Source organism: Hypomesus transpacificus, chromosome 23 (genome assembly GCF_021917145.1).
Source record: "Hypomesus transpacificus isolate Combined female chromosome 23, fHypTra1, whole genome shotgun sequence".
NCBI classification, from domain to species: Eukaryota; Metazoa; Chordata; class Actinopteri; order Osmeriformes; family Osmeridae; genus Hypomesus; species Hypomesus transpacificus.
Genome location: NC_061082.1, coordinates 15,761,613 through 15,777,532, shown reverse-complemented (window position 1 = coordinate 15,777,532; position 15,920 = coordinate 15,761,613). Strand labels below are relative to the sequence as shown.

Below are 15,920 nucleotides of genomic sequence, written 5' to 3'. Positions count from 1 at the left end.
GATTTCCGGATGAGCCATTAGCTCCCATTCAGGAGGCGGTGGATTTGAAGACCCGAGTTTGTCCCCTGGTGTGGCTCTGTTGGTTAACAGTGCTTTCACACTGCTTCGACATACAGTGAAGCAAAATATCCCCAAATTCTAATTGTAATGTTGGATTTCAGGGATAAATGACCAGGGAGTCAGATGGCTGAGCGGTAAGGGAGTCGGGCTAATAATCAGAAGGTTGCCGGATCGATTCCCTGCCGTGTCAAATCACGTTTTGTCCTTGGGTAAGGCATTTCAGCCTACTTGCCTTGGGGGGAATGTCCCTGTATTTACTGTGAATTGCTCTGGATGAGAGCGTCTAAATAAATGACTACATGTACATTTCAAAGTTCAGACAAGTGCCCTTTCTGGGATTGGAGCTCTGGCCCTCTCATTCACACATGCAACTGACCATTTCTTATAAAAAAAACATTTTCCAATCAATTTGATGGCATGGGTGGGCGCCTGGGTGGTATTTATTCTGAGGAGTGAGTTCGACCAATTAAACTCAGCCTATTTGCAGCAGGTCACCTAGAGGTGTCCAAGTCTATCAAAGAGCAGGTAGACATGTTACCATGGCAATACACCACTATCTCTACCAGTCCTTCTTCGCTTCTTATAATCAACATGGGTCAGCTAGCATAAGTACGCACATGAATCCCTGTGAGAGAGGATGGCGAGGAGTGTGTGTCGGGTGTGGTGTTGTCTCGGTGAAGTCGCTATTCAACACTTCCATTGTGTTCTTTTTCTGAGCCCTGCCTTCGATGGTGCCAAGCCAGCTACATCCAGTCTGAAGCTGCACACCATGCATGAAGGGCACCCGCTCCCGTTCCAGACTTTGTTTGATTCTGTTTGCTTGTGTGTGTGTCTCTCTGTGTGTGTGCGTGGTGTGTGCCTGATTCTGTGTTGAAGAGGGGAGTGACTAGAAGAGAATTGGAGTGACTGCCAAACAGCGAATGGTGACATGTTTTTCAACAAACTCCATGACAAGTGCACGCTCTTTCGTGTTTTCAATCGCCAAACTTCAGAAGAAGGCCCAAACCAGAAGAAAAAATATATCTCAAAAGAAAAAATTACATTGAAGTTTGCACCTGAGTTCTCTCAAACTATCCCATTCTGTAGCCAGTGGGGGTTGCTTTCAGTTCTATGCAGCCTCCTCTCTGGCTCCATCGTTCTGTCTCTCACCTACTCTCTCTGTCTCTTTCTCTATAAAGAGTATCTTTGTCTTTCTGTCTCTCTTTCTCTCTCTCTGTCTCTCAATCTCTCCACCCCCCTGTCTCTCGCTCTCTCTCGCACGCTCTCTCTTTCTGTCTCTCAATGTCCCTCTCCTTCTTTTCCTCCCCACCCTCGGTGTTTGCCCCAGCTCCATGCCTACCTAGATGCTTTCACATCCCCCTGTGTCCAGTCAACAACTACTCCGGGCCCTGCAAGGGGGCTTGACGGATACATATATTACAATCGGCTGCCATTTCAACATGGGTGGGTGGTGGTGGTTGGGTTGGGGGGGGGGGCTGGGTTGAGGGAGGCTGAGATAAAAGACTATCTTTGATCTACTGTGCAGGACCAGGGGCCTGTTTGAATGCCTATTGAGTGGGGGGGGGGACAGTCTGTCATAGTGACAGACTGTCGGCAAGAATGACGCACCTCGTAAAAAAGAAAAAGCCTTCTGGTTGACCTTTGCAGTGTTCTGTGTTGTTTGTCTAGTAGTTGTGCTGTTTGTTTGTGTGTTTATTTGTTTGTTTGTTTCAAAGACACTATTGATGTAAACAAAACTCCCAGAACGCCGTGACCTGATGTCTGAGTTGTGGTGAGGGCCGAGGCAGATGGAGATGAGATCAGACCCTTCATTGAGGCATGGAACTTCACCAAGGTGATGATAACAATACACTGCAGTGTGTACAACTGTTACAGCTCGGTATGGTAGGATGTACTGTGTGTACGCTACATGGGCTTCATGTTTCAAATGTTTCAAATATGATTCAATCAAACATGGAACCTTGTGTGTGACTTACACACAGTATATCTACAGTCTGAATACTCCACATTTTTACAATGACCATCATCCACCCTGACGTGCAAACACAATTCCGTGCCTGCAGTTCAACGGCGGATCAGGCCACTTTTTCAGAATGGCTGGCACAGTGACAGGAACAGAAAAGTCAAAACCAAATATACCCTGTGAACGTCAGAGGGACACGTGCGTGCTGTGACCTGCCGGGGTGTTGATCCACACCCCCCCCCCTCCTCCTCCTCCTCCTCCTCCTCCTCCTCCTTCTCCTCCTCCTCCTCCTCCTCCTCCTCCCCCCCTTCTTTGGAGCGCTTTATTAGCTTGAGCTTAGCACCCCCTGCAGTTCGTCTTTGTGCCCTGCGCCTGACTCGCACAGCCATTCCTAACCACGCGGGCACTCCCCGCGTGCATTGGCTGCAATTAGAACCCTTTCAACTCTGATTGTCGGGTAATTGAATTGGTTGGAGCCTGTGTGATTTTCCTTTATAATACACTGCGTGCACTACCTCCACTGGCTTCAGATCTGAGAGAATGAGCTTTTTTCAGACTAATTAAAGAAGGGAGAGGCCAGGTGTGCCAGGCAGAGAAGGGACGGGTGTGGACCTGAGGAGGATGAATGGGACTGATGAGGTGTTTAGTGAAAATGAGGATTTCTGGCTCAAAGACAAAGTGCAATCTCATCAGGTGCTCACTGGCCAATGAGGCGGCAATTGACTACAGCTGATGAGAGAACAAGGCCTTGAAGTCATTTCCACTATTCAGTGGTTTGACAAAGAAACAACAGCCTGTAAGTGAGGGGAATTCAATGGGCATTTTGAATATAATACATTTATAAAATGCTTGTATGAAAATGGGAAGAAGTGAAGGGGTTTTAACTGTGTGCCAGTTTCCAGTTCTTTGGGCTTAAGTGTTTGTCAATCAAGCTTTTTGTTGAGGCTGTTCATTGTTTCTTTGTGTATAATCACAAGTCTCGATCACAGAATTAAACCATGTTCAAATACCTGACGTTCACCCCACAAAAACAATGGACACTTGCAGCTATTCTTTCTTTTCCGACTACTTGTTCTAAATACAAGCAATCATGGTGCATGGATTAATTCAACCTTCTGTCGTGGTGGTAGTAGCCTGTCTGTGTCAAACGTCTGGATTGAATCACTGAGGACTGAATCCTCCTCTTCCTCACCACATCAACAGCAACACTCGGGCATCTTTTCATCATTTGATACAAGAAGTACAGAGGCAATTCCGGAAGAGCGAATAGTTTGATATATTTGAAGTCGATCTTTCTGCACGGTACAATGCACTACTGTAATAGTGCGAGTGATTGTTGTGTTGGGAGACGATAATGTTGCAGTGTAGTTTAGATATATGTATTTGAGTTGTTCACTGTGCCTGGTAGCGGAGATGTTTGCATCGCACCTGGTCAATACGAACCGTTCCTTGACCACTTAAATGCGGTTTGATCTGTGCAACATCTGATCCTTGATCTTCCGCTGTACTTTCTTCATGCACCATTTGTACGTCTCTTTCGATGAGAGCATCTGATCAATGAAATGAAATGAAAAATGTCGTTGACTATTCCTCTCTGATTGAATCAGAACCAACTGTTGTCCTCTGCGAGAGACGCTCTGTCTAAGCCAAAGTCTTGCAGGCTGCGTTTGCAGCAGTCATTCTCCCCTGCTCTTCACAAACAGCAGCTGTGACACCAGCGCAGAGGTCTACGCCCGGCACCTCTTCAAGACGCTGGCCAGCGTCGATGCCTAAGTGGAAAATCAGACAGTTTCTCTCTTCATCGAGACTGAGTGGATTTTAATCAACACATCACGCCAGTTGTTAATTGCTCCAGTCGCCTGCTGGTAAAATCATTCTCCCACTTCTTGTGGCGGTGGTAACCATCTGTTTCGAAACATGGGGCCGGGGCCCAGGGCCTGGATCCTGAGGAGGATGTTGACACGTTATGCAGACGCCTCATTTCGACTCATAACGAGTCTCTGGAAGAGTGATATCTTTTTGTTGTCGGATAGTCATGCCGTTATGCAAAGAACCGGAACACAACTGGTTGCTATGTCTTGAAAGACAGACTTGGAGATTCAGGGGGCCTTGAGAGACAATGCCTTCCTTATGAGAGTGGCCCTTCTCTGCCCCCCTGTCTTTGTCTTGTGATTGGGTCCAGCCAGCAGACATGGGGGTATGCGTTCTGGGCTCTGCCGGAGTTGCCCTGGTCACCCACCATTCCGAGTAATCAGGCCCACCGTGGGGGTAGACCACAAGGGCCCGATGGCTCCTAGTCTCCCCCCCATCTCCCCTCCCCTCTCTCTGGTCCTTTAGATTGGTGGGGACGTTCTCCTCTGTAATTATCAAGCCCACCGGATGATTGTTCAAGTCAACCCTGTGCTCTTTAGACTGGTGTTCATCAAGTTCTTTTTATGTCTTCCTGTGCTGCCTTTCTATTTGAACTTTTAAGTGTGTGAAATTTTGGATAAAGTGCTCAGTGGCTGTAAAAACACATATAGAGAGAGACTACCGTTAAAAGTCCAGTGAAAACTTTGCATGGAGATGGCCTTTTTTCCTGTGGTTCGGAATTGTCTCAGCCTGAGTTGACCTGAGCTACTAAGGCTGTGTTAGCCCTGTGACTGAACCAGTTCTTCAGAAAGGGAACATGTGGTACTGTCTAACAGCTATATCAACTATTGGAGAAAGTCCTACAATCATACAGGTGTGTGTGTGTGTCTATGACAGTACACGTGTGGGTGTATTCCTGTAAATCTGTGTGTGTGTGTGTATGGATGCATCCATATCCATGGATGTCCATGTGGCTAGAACAGCCCATTGGTGTTTATGTTAAACGCATGTGGTCCTGGGAGACGGCAGACTCCTGTACATTTCATCAGAAGGGGGCCGAGCCATCAAAAGCATCCTGGACTTTAATTACAGGTAATCTACACTCGCACACTGTCGAAAACTCTCAAACACTCCTACCTTAATCACCAAAGTGCCTCAATTAGGACCTGAGTAAGTGGTGGACATATGTTCGAGAGATAGGCAAATTACAATGCTGAGGGTAAACCCTGCAGGGCCCCTGAACACTCCGCGGCACGCCGAAGCGATTAAAAGACAAAGACGAACATGGTCTCCCACGCAGGGCAAAGAGGAGGACGCGGAGAAAAGAGCGCTCTGATTAGGCCCATCCGAGCCGAGTGGGGATGAAGGACGACGGAGGGATGGAGGAGGAGTGGAGGGAGGAGTGAGAGGAGGAATTCGAGGACGGCTGATTGGGGAGCGGAGAGGCGAGAGAGACCAGCGTCGCACTGTGTCGCGGCGGGGCCGCGTGCGGAAGAACGCGCAACCATGCCGCCCATCCGACACCCACCCGCTCTGCGTGTGAGTGGTCATTATAAATCCGGGCTCACGCGCACTTCATCAGCAGTTGAACTCACTTGGTCTCTGCTCGTTAACGGGGTAATTTGGAGGCTAACGTGGGACCTTGTTAAGGGATCCTATAGTTAGGAGCAGCCAGGGGTATTGATGGGAGTACATTAGCCAATTAGTTGAAAAATAAGGCTAGCATTCTATGTTCTTATGGAGCTTCTGGAATGGAGACAGGAACGTGTGTGTCGTGTGTAGTGTGTGTGTGTCCATACTTGTAGACAACAGGGTCGACTGCCGTCCTGTCAAAACTTCATTTCATATTAATAAACATCACATCACGGAACATCACAAAAAGTCACTGAATTGGACACGACACAACGTCCTATCACTCTATGTCACGCCATTAAACATCATTGACCATCCCATGGCTTAACGACACAGCACCAAATGTGACACGCACGGAACCTCCCGTTCCATTGCGGAGCATCACATTGTTCAATACCACATCACTCCATTCAACATCACCTACACAGCATTTAACATCACCGAACACCACCGTCCAATCAATATTACTGTGATGTTCCATTAGCTTCAGTACTGTAACATAGCATAGCAACATAGCAATGCAGCAGAGGTTAGCTGATAGCCAGAAGAACTGAAGAAAGGTCAACCATTAGCATGGCAGACATGCCTCAGGATTGGTTGTTTCTGACAGACATGGCACGCATTACCGCCTTTGTGCAGCTGATGGCAGTGTCTACAAAGCCAAGCAGGAATGCATGCCCCAACAGGCTCCAGGCTAAAACTCCAGATGGCAGCTTAAAACAGTTAAAAAAGCATCTGTCAACCCAATTGGTTTCATACTTACTCATCTTATATCTCGTTTCTCCTATTCAGAGCTGGTTAGATCAAAGACACATGATAAGATTACAGGCCTAGATTCACCATCTGATTTGTGCAAGGAAGAACTGACCTGGTTTCCCTCTCAAACCCTGAGTTGGACCTCTTCCAACCTCTGACGATTGAAGTATGAGCACCACAGCAGCTAAAGGAACACGCGGCCTTTGGTGTGAGTGTACGATAAGTGTGTGAGTGTATGTAGGAGTGTGTCCAATTTTGAGTGTGTGTTCCTCTGCTGAGATATCACCAACACGAGCAGACATGGAAGCTGTAACCGATCTTCGGTTTCGTAACACTAGTGCAACACCAACCCTACTTTTTGTCACTGCTGTCACCAACGACGAATTAGGCTCCAAAACAAAAGCCTGGGAATCCAATGTGTATGCGGCATGATAATAATGCCTATAACAGCCGAAACACGGCACCCTTTACAGACTCACCCTTGACCTGTCATCAGTCTATCGAACATCCCCAGCTGGTTGACTAGCTCAGTGTTTCACTTTGTTGGATGTGAGTCACTCTGTTGCTAATGTCTTGAATACCCTCAGGTACAACATGTTAAGAAGTACGAAGCATGAGTCTAGAAGTAGCATTATCATATTCATATCCAAGTGAAAATTACAATACACAATAGTATATACATGATTTAAGCGGATTCTGTACTGTATCTCTCAAAAAAGACAATGTCTATCAATAGGTTCTGGTAAGAGCTTTATTAGAATTGACTGAATACTGTGCATATAAACCAAAAGTATTGATATATTTTACAAAATATACTATATGTCATTTAAATGATATTATACCCTACACATGAATACATCTATAAGAGTACATTCACGGTCCCCTATCGATTCATAGACTCAGCCGATGTAGCCAACATCTTCTTACTCATCTTTATTTGCTAGTTACTGGCAGCTTTCACTACAGCATATTTGTATGGACTTCGATGAACAGGGTTGGACGTGGTACTGTTCATTTGTGATGTGCAACATGCCGATAGGCTCATGTGCAGGAGCTTTGAAACATCTTCGCTCTGATTGGGTTGCCAGAACATTCAACTTTTCTCCAGTTTTCAATATCCATTATAGAAAATTCTGCTGTAGTGAGATGGTGGCATTATCCTTGAGATAATAAATGAAGCTTGTTCCAAGCAAGAACACCTGGATTCACCATCATGGTGTAAAGTGACTAGATAGGAATGCACACGCCCAACAATGAGCATAAATGACTAAACATATTACTATGAGTACAAATTACAAAGAACGATAACAAAAACATTTAACGTCTTTCAAAGGATTTTGGCACAATCAACACTGACACATATGACATTGGTACAAACGCATGAACATACAGCTAAGAAATGAATCATGATATTAATCAGTAAGCAGCTGTTTCAATACAATCACCTATATGTATAATTTGTATAAATAGTTAAGTATATTATTTCATCACCTTACTATAAAATGTATTCTTTTTTTTAGGTCTGATGAAAGCCAGAAAGTCTTAAGTACATTTGATGTAAGTTTTTTGGAATCTATAAATCTGATGTAGTTGAGTAGATGACTCTTTATAAATCGGACATAATAGTTTCTATGGCTCTTTGAAGAGACACAATTTTCTTACCGCAACATTCCCTTAGAGTCCCAACAGTGGCTGAGTCTAAAACAGCATACTCTAGTTTTCATGGAGCCACAACACAGCAAGTCTCTAAAGGGCTCAGACAGGAAGTGGAGGTGGAGTCTACAAGGGGTCAGACAGGAAACAGAGGAGGAGCTTAAAGGATTTTGACAGGAAGTGAACGTGGAGTCCACAGCGTCAGACAGGAAGTGAACATGTAACCTAACCGATGTCAGACATTTCCGCCTTCACAGTCTCTTGGCTCACAGCAAGCACGTCTGTCACTCGAAAAAACATACGCCCCCAATAAAACAGCGGGGAAGCACATCTCCTCCCCAGGTTACTTTAGGGTCCTTTGTCTGATTGTGTTGGTTCACATAGAGAGCAGAAGTTTTGGGCCTTCCTTCAATGTTTGCGGTCTGTTCGCACCGCAGCGCAGGCCCGCTAGATGTCGATGAGGTCATCGCCGCTCTCGTCGCTCTCTACGGTCAGCTGACGCGTCCACCACTTCTTGACCTCTGACCCAGAGGAGGCCTCGTCGGTCACCGGGGTCATCTTACACACCATGGACTTGACGCTGGTGCGTCCTGGGAAAACAGTGCACGGAATGACACATCAATGACTAGCCGTACGACACCTTCCAACAAATGGAAAATCACTAAGCGGGGTCAGTCGCTGAGTCGATTGGCCGGTCGGGGAGTGGGCGGGCGGGTCGGTCCGAGCCGTACTGACCTGCGGGAAGCCTCCACTGTCCCAGCTTCCTCTGGGGGCGCCCCAGTTCGGAGGAGTCCTGCCTGTAGCCCCCCCTGTCCGACAGGGTGGGGCTCAGCAGCTGCTGTAGTCCACTCAGCTGCAGAGAGAGAGAGGGGGGTGGGGGGGCATTCTGAGAGTGAGTGATCAGTGTGTGTGTGTGTGTGTGTGTGTGTGCTGCACCTCAGGCTTAGTACAGATGAACTCTGGGGCGTCATCAGTGTCGGCGGTTCGTATGCGAGGGCGCACGGCCCGCACGCATGGAGTCAGATGGCTGAGCGGTGAGGGAGTCGGGTTAGTAATCAGAAGGTTGCCGGATCGATTCCCCGCCGTGCCAAATGACGTTGTGTCCTTGGGCAAGGCACTTCACCCTACTTGCCTCGGGGGGAATGTCCCTGTACTTACTGTAAGTCGCTCTGGATGGAGCGTCTGCTAAATGACTAAATGTAAATGTAAATGCACGCGCCCTCGCCACGACGTCAAAACCTCTGAACGCGTGCAAACTTCACATCGACTTACGGTGGACACGGGGCGTCCGCGCGCACGACGCGCCGGCGTACGTGCGGCGTCCACGACACCTGACGTCACGCCTCCAATACATGAGAGCTACGTCTGCGTGAACACTACGCCTCGCTGTTTGATGGACGCCAAGGCGTGCACCTCAGGCAGGTGTCGCCGCGCATACTGACACTGTTGCCCAGCGCGGCACGGAAACCTGCGAACACCTGCCCGCTTCGACGCGCGAGCTGTTGAGGGCATGGCTTCGGTCGCTGTTTCGAAATGAATGTTTTTCACGTTTTTCGAACATGAATGACGTAGGGTTATTGACCCGAGGCAAGTTCGGACAAAGAGTCGGGGAAAAATGGCTCTGTGCTTCTCGTGATGAGGATGTTCATCACTGAGCAAAGTATGCAATGCACACGTCACCTGTCTGTGCCCGCGCCTTATCAAATGTAATATGCACAAATTGCACCTCTTTATGTGCACAATGTCATTTTCTAGCACACTGTAAGGTGTAGTATTCAATCCTCGCTTTCCACAATTCGCCAGACTAGCCCTTGCGTAATTCACCCATATCAGGTACACGGTGAACGCACTGTGTGCAGCTATGCTGACCATGGTTACACCCCATAACTTGGTTGTGTGTGTGTATGTGTGAGTGTGTGTGTGTGTGTATGTGAGAGTGATGCGAGTGTGTGCTGTACCTCTGCGAGGGGTTGTATTGGTTGTGTGCGTGTTACTATGTGTGTGTGTGTGTCAGTGCGTATGTGTGAGAGTGTATGCTGTACTTTGTGCTGCGAAGGGTGGTCCCAGTTGTGTGTGTGTGTATGTGTGTAAGAGTGCGTGTGTGTTCGGTACCTTGGCCTGCGATTGGTGGTCCCGGGTGGGCGTGTGTGAGAGCGTGTGTGAGCGTGTGTGTCTGTCCGGTCCCTCAGGCTGGGAGAGATGAACCTGGTTGTGCGTGCGTGTATGTGTGTGTGTCTGTTTCTTGCCTCAGGCTGGGATGGGTTGTCTTGGTTGTGCATGTGTGTGTGTAAAGAGGTCGTGCGAGTGTGTGTGTGTGCGCGTGTTGTACCTCGGGCTGCGAGGGGGTCGGTCCCGGCAGTGGGTGTGCGTGTGTTTATGTGAGAGGGTGTGTATGGGTGTAGGAGTGTGTGTGGATATGAATATGTATGAGTGTGCGCGGCCATAGGTGTGTGTGTGTGTGTACCTCAGGCTGCGAGGGGTGGTCCCGGCTGTGGGTGTTGTCCTCGCTGGGCAGGGTGGTCTCGATGCTGGGGGGGTTGAGGAAGCGGCTCAGCTCCTGCTGCTGGCTCTCCCTCAGACTGTGGATGATGCTGCAGGACTGCTGCTGCTTCTGCACTCACACACACACACACACACGCACACACACACACGCACGCGTACATACGCACACGCGAGAGGATGTGGTGAGTGTGCGTCCAATACTGACGGCTTTGTGAGAGAGATCAACGGGCTAAATGAGAGGAGGAGAGGGAGAAGAGGAGAGAGATAAAGATAGATAGAGCTGTGAGGGACAGACCGTGTCGCCTTTCTCCCTCTGCTGCGGCTTCCCGAGAGTTTACGGTGTGTGTACGTGTTTGTGTGTGTTTGCATGAGTGTATTTGTGTGTTGACATATGTGTGTGTATGTACTGTATGTGTGTGTGTGTGTGTTTGTATGGGTGTATGTGTGTGTTCATATGAGTGTGTGTGTGTGTGTATGTACTGAGTGTGTGTGTGTGTTTGTATGTGCGTATTAGTCTGTTCATATATGTGTGTGTGTGTGTGTATGTACTGTGTGTGTGGGTGCGTGTGTTTGCATGTGTGTATTTCTGTGTTCATATATGTGTGCGCGTGCGTGTGTACTGTGTGTGCTGTGTGTGCGTCTTACGGCGCGGATGCGTTTGAGGCACTTCTTGAGCCACATGCGTATGGTCTGCTTGGCCACCTCCTCCTCGATGGTGTACTCCAGCTGCTCCCTGGCCAGCAGCTCCTCCACCTGCAGGGACTTCCTGATGTCCACCGAGCGGTACGACAGCATGCTGCACACACACGCGCGCCGTACGCCCATACACACACACACGTGCCGTACGCCCATACAGACACACACACGCGCACATACGCACACACATACATACACACATATGTACACACAGGCAATCACACACACACACACAGACACACACAGAGACAAGGGACAGGAAGTTCAAATGTGTTTGCCCATGTATTACTGTGTGTGTGTATCTTTTAGTGTGTGTTGACTTATGCATTAAAGTATGTGTACGGATGTATTAGTGTGTGTATGCCTATGTATCTGTCTCTGTGTGCCTACGTCTCAGTGTGTGTGTGTGTTTGCGTGTGTACATGTCAGTGTTTGTGGTGTTAATGTATGCCTATGTATAAATGGGTGTGTGTGTTTGTATCAGGGTGTGTGTGAGTGTATGCCTACGTATCAGTGTGTGTGTCTGCCTAGCAGAGTGTTTGCGCGTGTGTACATGCGTATCAGTATGTGCGTGTCTATCTATGTTTCAGCGTGTAAGTGTGTGTGTGTCAGTGTGTGTGTGTGTGTGCGCGCGTCACCTGAGCACGTCGTGGAAGGTGACGTCTCCCCCGTTGTGCAGGCGCTCCATCTCGTAGCACATGTGCTTGAAGAGCAGCTTGTCCTTGTCCAGGTCCACCTCCAGCCTGCCCCTCAGCAGGCGCAGCAGGAACTTCACCCTGGACGTGGGGATCACCCCCTAGACACGGCGGGGAGGGGAGGGAGGGGAGGGACGCGGTCACGACAGACTGGCAAGACGCGAGGATTCGTTTGTTTTTTCTTCCCTTCCCCCCTCTCTATCCCTACCTCCTCCCCCCTTTTTCACCTCCTCCTTCGCTTCTTCTTCTTCCTCCCCTCTTCTTGAGCACCCCACCCCCCGGGCCCCGGCCCCGGCCTCACCTCGCGCTTGTCGTCCACCATGTTCCAGATGATCTGGAAGTGCCGCAGGTCGTTGTAGCTCAGCAGCTGGTCCTCCTCCGTGGAGTAGAAGAGAGAAAAGTTCTCCACGATGATGGCTGCACAACAGACGCAGACGAACAGGTTCTGAGAGGGAAGCCCACGTCATCGCACCCAAAACCCAGTACATCCACGACATATCTTTCGTTTGGTTTCTGTATGCTGTAGACATTGGCCACAGCTGTGCCCCAGTAAATGTTTGAGTTTGAGATCCGGGTTTTCCCTGCCTCGAGTGTTTTCTCCCTGGGTTTTCTCCGGGTCTTGTGTCTCTCTCTCCCTGCACTCCAGTCTCTCGTTCCAGTCACCCAGCTGTTGTCCATGTGTGATTACCCTGCCACGTGTATATGTTTGCTCCCTTTGTCAGTCCTTGTTGCAGCGTTGTTCGAGTTATGTGAGTATTCCTGCCGTGTTCCTGTTTTGAGGAGTCTTTGATCCTGCCTCTGTCTCCTTGCATTTGGGTCCATCCCCTACACTCGCCCCAGTCTCAACAGTCTTCCCAGTTATCACTTCTGCCTTGTATCTACCTTGCATTAAGGGTGACTAGAAATATTGCTTTATCATTTTAAACCCTACCCTAACTGCTAGTGTAGCAGAAGATTTGGGAAAACGTACATGGAAGACAACTAGCATTGATAATCTATGTGTGGAGGACTGCATTGCGGGTGAAGGGGAGTGTATTCCCTCACTGGTCCCGTTGCCAGATAGCTTGCCGTCTCTCCCCAAACACACACCCCATAAAGCCAGTGGGTTTTCAGCTCAGTCAGATCTACAGAGACGAACAGGGAGATAAGACTGGGTCCCTGCCATAGAGCTCCCCTGATCATGGTTTGATATGGCTCGTGTCCACCCCCACCCCCCCGCCCCCTTCCTTTATGTGTCATTAAATCTTTCCCTATCTCCCCCTCTATCACCCCCCCCACCCCCCTCTGTGTCTCTCTCTCTCTCTCTGTGGAGGTGAGACCATCGTTTCTGCATGGCTGAGAGTCTTATGAGCAGTGATAACATTGTCTGAGACACGATAGGGCTGATTGGGCTTTAGGAGCTAATGGCACGCAAAAGCTAGACCCCGTGTCTTTCGGTTGAGGGACTCTACCTCACACACTTGCGCACACACACACACTTACATTCGACACACACACACACACACACTTACCCACGAGAAGGTTGAGCATGATATATGCTATGATGACGTAGAAAGAGCAGAAGTAGATCAGAGCCCCCGCGTAGTTTCCACAGTCGGTCTCCCAGTAGCGGTGCTTGTCTGGGGTGCAGAAGGGAGGCTGCACCTGGGGAGGGGGGTGGGGGGGAAACCCAAACACACTCAGTACCCAGCACCTGGGCCCCCCCCCCCCCCCCCCTCAAACACTGGGCCTCCCCTCTGAGAGTCAGCACGCAGATGGAACTCTCACACAGCCGGCACTAGAACAGATGCTCACCTAACCACACCTTTGAGTGTATGTTTGTATGAGCAAGTACACAACACAGATACAGTTCGGAAGAAAGCCCAGTGTTTGGTGCACTTTCAATCAGGCCTGGATTGGTAATCTGGCATATCGTGCAAATGCCCGGTGGGCCGACGCACTTGGGCTGATATGATATTGAATATATAGAAAATCTTTTTTAAATATATATATTTTTTAAATAAATGTAAAATTGGCCAATGACCGGCCCAGAAATGTACAGGTTGATGCCTCGACGTGCACAAGAATAACCGACATGTTAAGTGCTGTGGCTTCAGTTTCTAAGCCTACAGTACCTGACATTTGGCAAAAACAGGTGAACATAGAACATGGACGAGAGATGACTGGCCAGAGCACCTATCAGGTGCAGGTGACCGACCGACCGATTGTGGCGGGCCGGTCTGAGCAAAAATGCCAGGGCCATTTCTTTTGTGCCAGTCCAGCCCTGCTTTCAATTCTTGTTATCTGGCTGATGTGTAAGTGTGTGTGTGTCTGTGTGTGTGTGTGTCCTACCATGCAGTCATGCATGATCTTGTTCCAGTCCTCCCCGGTGACGATGCGGAACAGAACCGTGATGGCCTTGCCCGCCGTGGAGAAGTTGGCATGCCTGAGGATACACACACATAAGGACGCGCATTAGAAGGACGCAAGCACAGACACACACACACACACACATCCAAACACACACACCGAAAGACATGCATCGTCAAGAAGCACGCACACACACGACCAAACGCGCACACGTATAAAAACATCAACGCAAAGACGCGCTGTTGGAAAAATTGAAGATGTATCCTGTAATAAGAATGATTCTGTGTTCAGCATTCCTTGCCAGCAGAGAACCCTCTCCCCACATGATCTATAGATGACACGAGGCTTACGCAGACAAACTGACCTAGGTTGACCATTAGTATGCTAGAGGTGCAATAAATGTGTTAACCTTATCTGTGCTGAGTGAATCATATGGTCAAGCCTAGGGTCAGAGAACTCTGTAAGTTTCCACGTGCACGCGCACTCTGTCTCTGGGATCGATCATATTGACAGCTGATATGCAGGGGAGGAGACTTCTCACCAATATATAGTCTTACTTGAAGACATGTGAAACAGACAAATTTTGTAGCACAATGGCGTGTGATGTTTTTGTCTCCTTGTGGGCCGGCCGCAAGCAATAAAGCTTTCTTAAACTTTTTCACCGACTGACTGTGCAATGCTTGATAGATTAATACTTCTGACGCGCGCACACACACACACACACACAAACATTGAAACTGCACACACAGATTCTTTGGATCGTTTGTTTTGGAGCGCTGGAACGTGGAGAGCGGAGCAGGAGAGGAGCGTGCGGACCTGTTGATGTTCTCGCCGTACTTGACGGTGCCGAAGAGGACGACGCCAGCGAAGGCGTAGCAGAGGAGGAGGAGGAACATCCCGACGATGATGAAGAAGCTCTTGTACATGCTCACCACCACGGTCAGCAGCAGCATCTTCAGAGTCACCTGGAGACACACGCACATACACACGCATACACACGCGCGCAGACACCAAGAGAGCGACGGATGGTCAGTGATCTGTCCGTCTCCAGGAGGATCTCCTGCCCGTGGTGGCTGGGGGGGTTGGCGGCAGCGTACTCACATGCTTTCCACAGATGGTGAAGAAGCGGAACACGATCACACACGTGCCCATCATGTAGGTGTAGTCATTCTGCACACACACACACATGACACATCCCATTCAAGTTGTGTGCCGTGTGTTTTATTTTGTCGAACTGTGTACGTGTGTGTGTGTCTCTGTGTGTGTACGTGTGGACTCACCAACAGGGCAAAGTGGAGGACTATCCAGATGACCCCCAGTGATGTCACCAGCAGGTCGTAGCGGTTGCGTCTGCTCTGCCAGTACCCGGCTGGCGACATGGCGATTAGCTTCATGGTCACCTAGGTTACCACCACCACCACAACAACAGTCATTAGAGGACCAATGATGTCAGGCTGTGCTCAACCAGAGAGACCACCTTTCATTCTTTCAAGCACATGACTGTAACCTCCCTCCATACTTAGACCTGCCTAATTATGTATCCGCAGCCTCCTTATATAGACATACCTCATAACACAGACCTACCTTCTATAGACCTACCTCATAAAACAGACTTCCTTATATAGACCTACCTCCATACACAGACCTATCTCCTTACATAGACCTACATTTGAATATAGACCTATCTCCTTATATAGACCTACCTCCATACACAGACCTACCTCCTTATATCTTCCTACCTCCTTTTATAGACCTACTTCCTT

General features: G+C 48.9%; 1 protein-coding gene across 1 annotated transcript in view; it reads right to left on the bottom strand.

Moving 5' to 3' along the window:
• Nucleotides 1–7,007: 7,007 nt before the first annotated feature.
• nalcn (sodium leak channel, non-selective) overlaps nucleotides 7,008–15,920 on the bottom strand; it is a 60,886-nt gene continuing 51,973 nt past the window's right edge. Inside the window, exons 22-32 of the mRNA XM_047047769.1 lie at nucleotides 15,438–15,557; nucleotides 15,259–15,327; nucleotides 14,974–15,122; nucleotides 14,140–14,233; nucleotides 13,320–13,452; nucleotides 12,110–12,225; nucleotides 11,752–11,909; nucleotides 11,063–11,213; nucleotides 10,380–10,526; nucleotides 8,651–8,768; nucleotides 7,008–8,505 (exon numbers count right to left, since the gene is read on the bottom strand). Of these exons, the coding sequence (XP_046903725.1) occupies nucleotides 8,363–8,505; nucleotides 8,651–8,768; nucleotides 10,380–10,526; nucleotides 11,063–11,213; nucleotides 11,752–11,909; nucleotides 12,110–12,225; nucleotides 13,320–13,452; nucleotides 14,140–14,233; nucleotides 14,974–15,122; nucleotides 15,259–15,327; nucleotides 15,438–15,557 (1,398 nt within the window). The 3' untranslated portion in view covers nucleotides 7,008–8,362. The remainder of the gene's footprint in view (nucleotides 8,506–8,650; nucleotides 8,769–10,379; nucleotides 10,527–11,062; nucleotides 11,214–11,751; nucleotides 11,910–12,109; nucleotides 12,226–13,319; nucleotides 13,453–14,139; nucleotides 14,234–14,973; nucleotides 15,123–15,258; nucleotides 15,328–15,437; nucleotides 15,558–15,920) is intronic.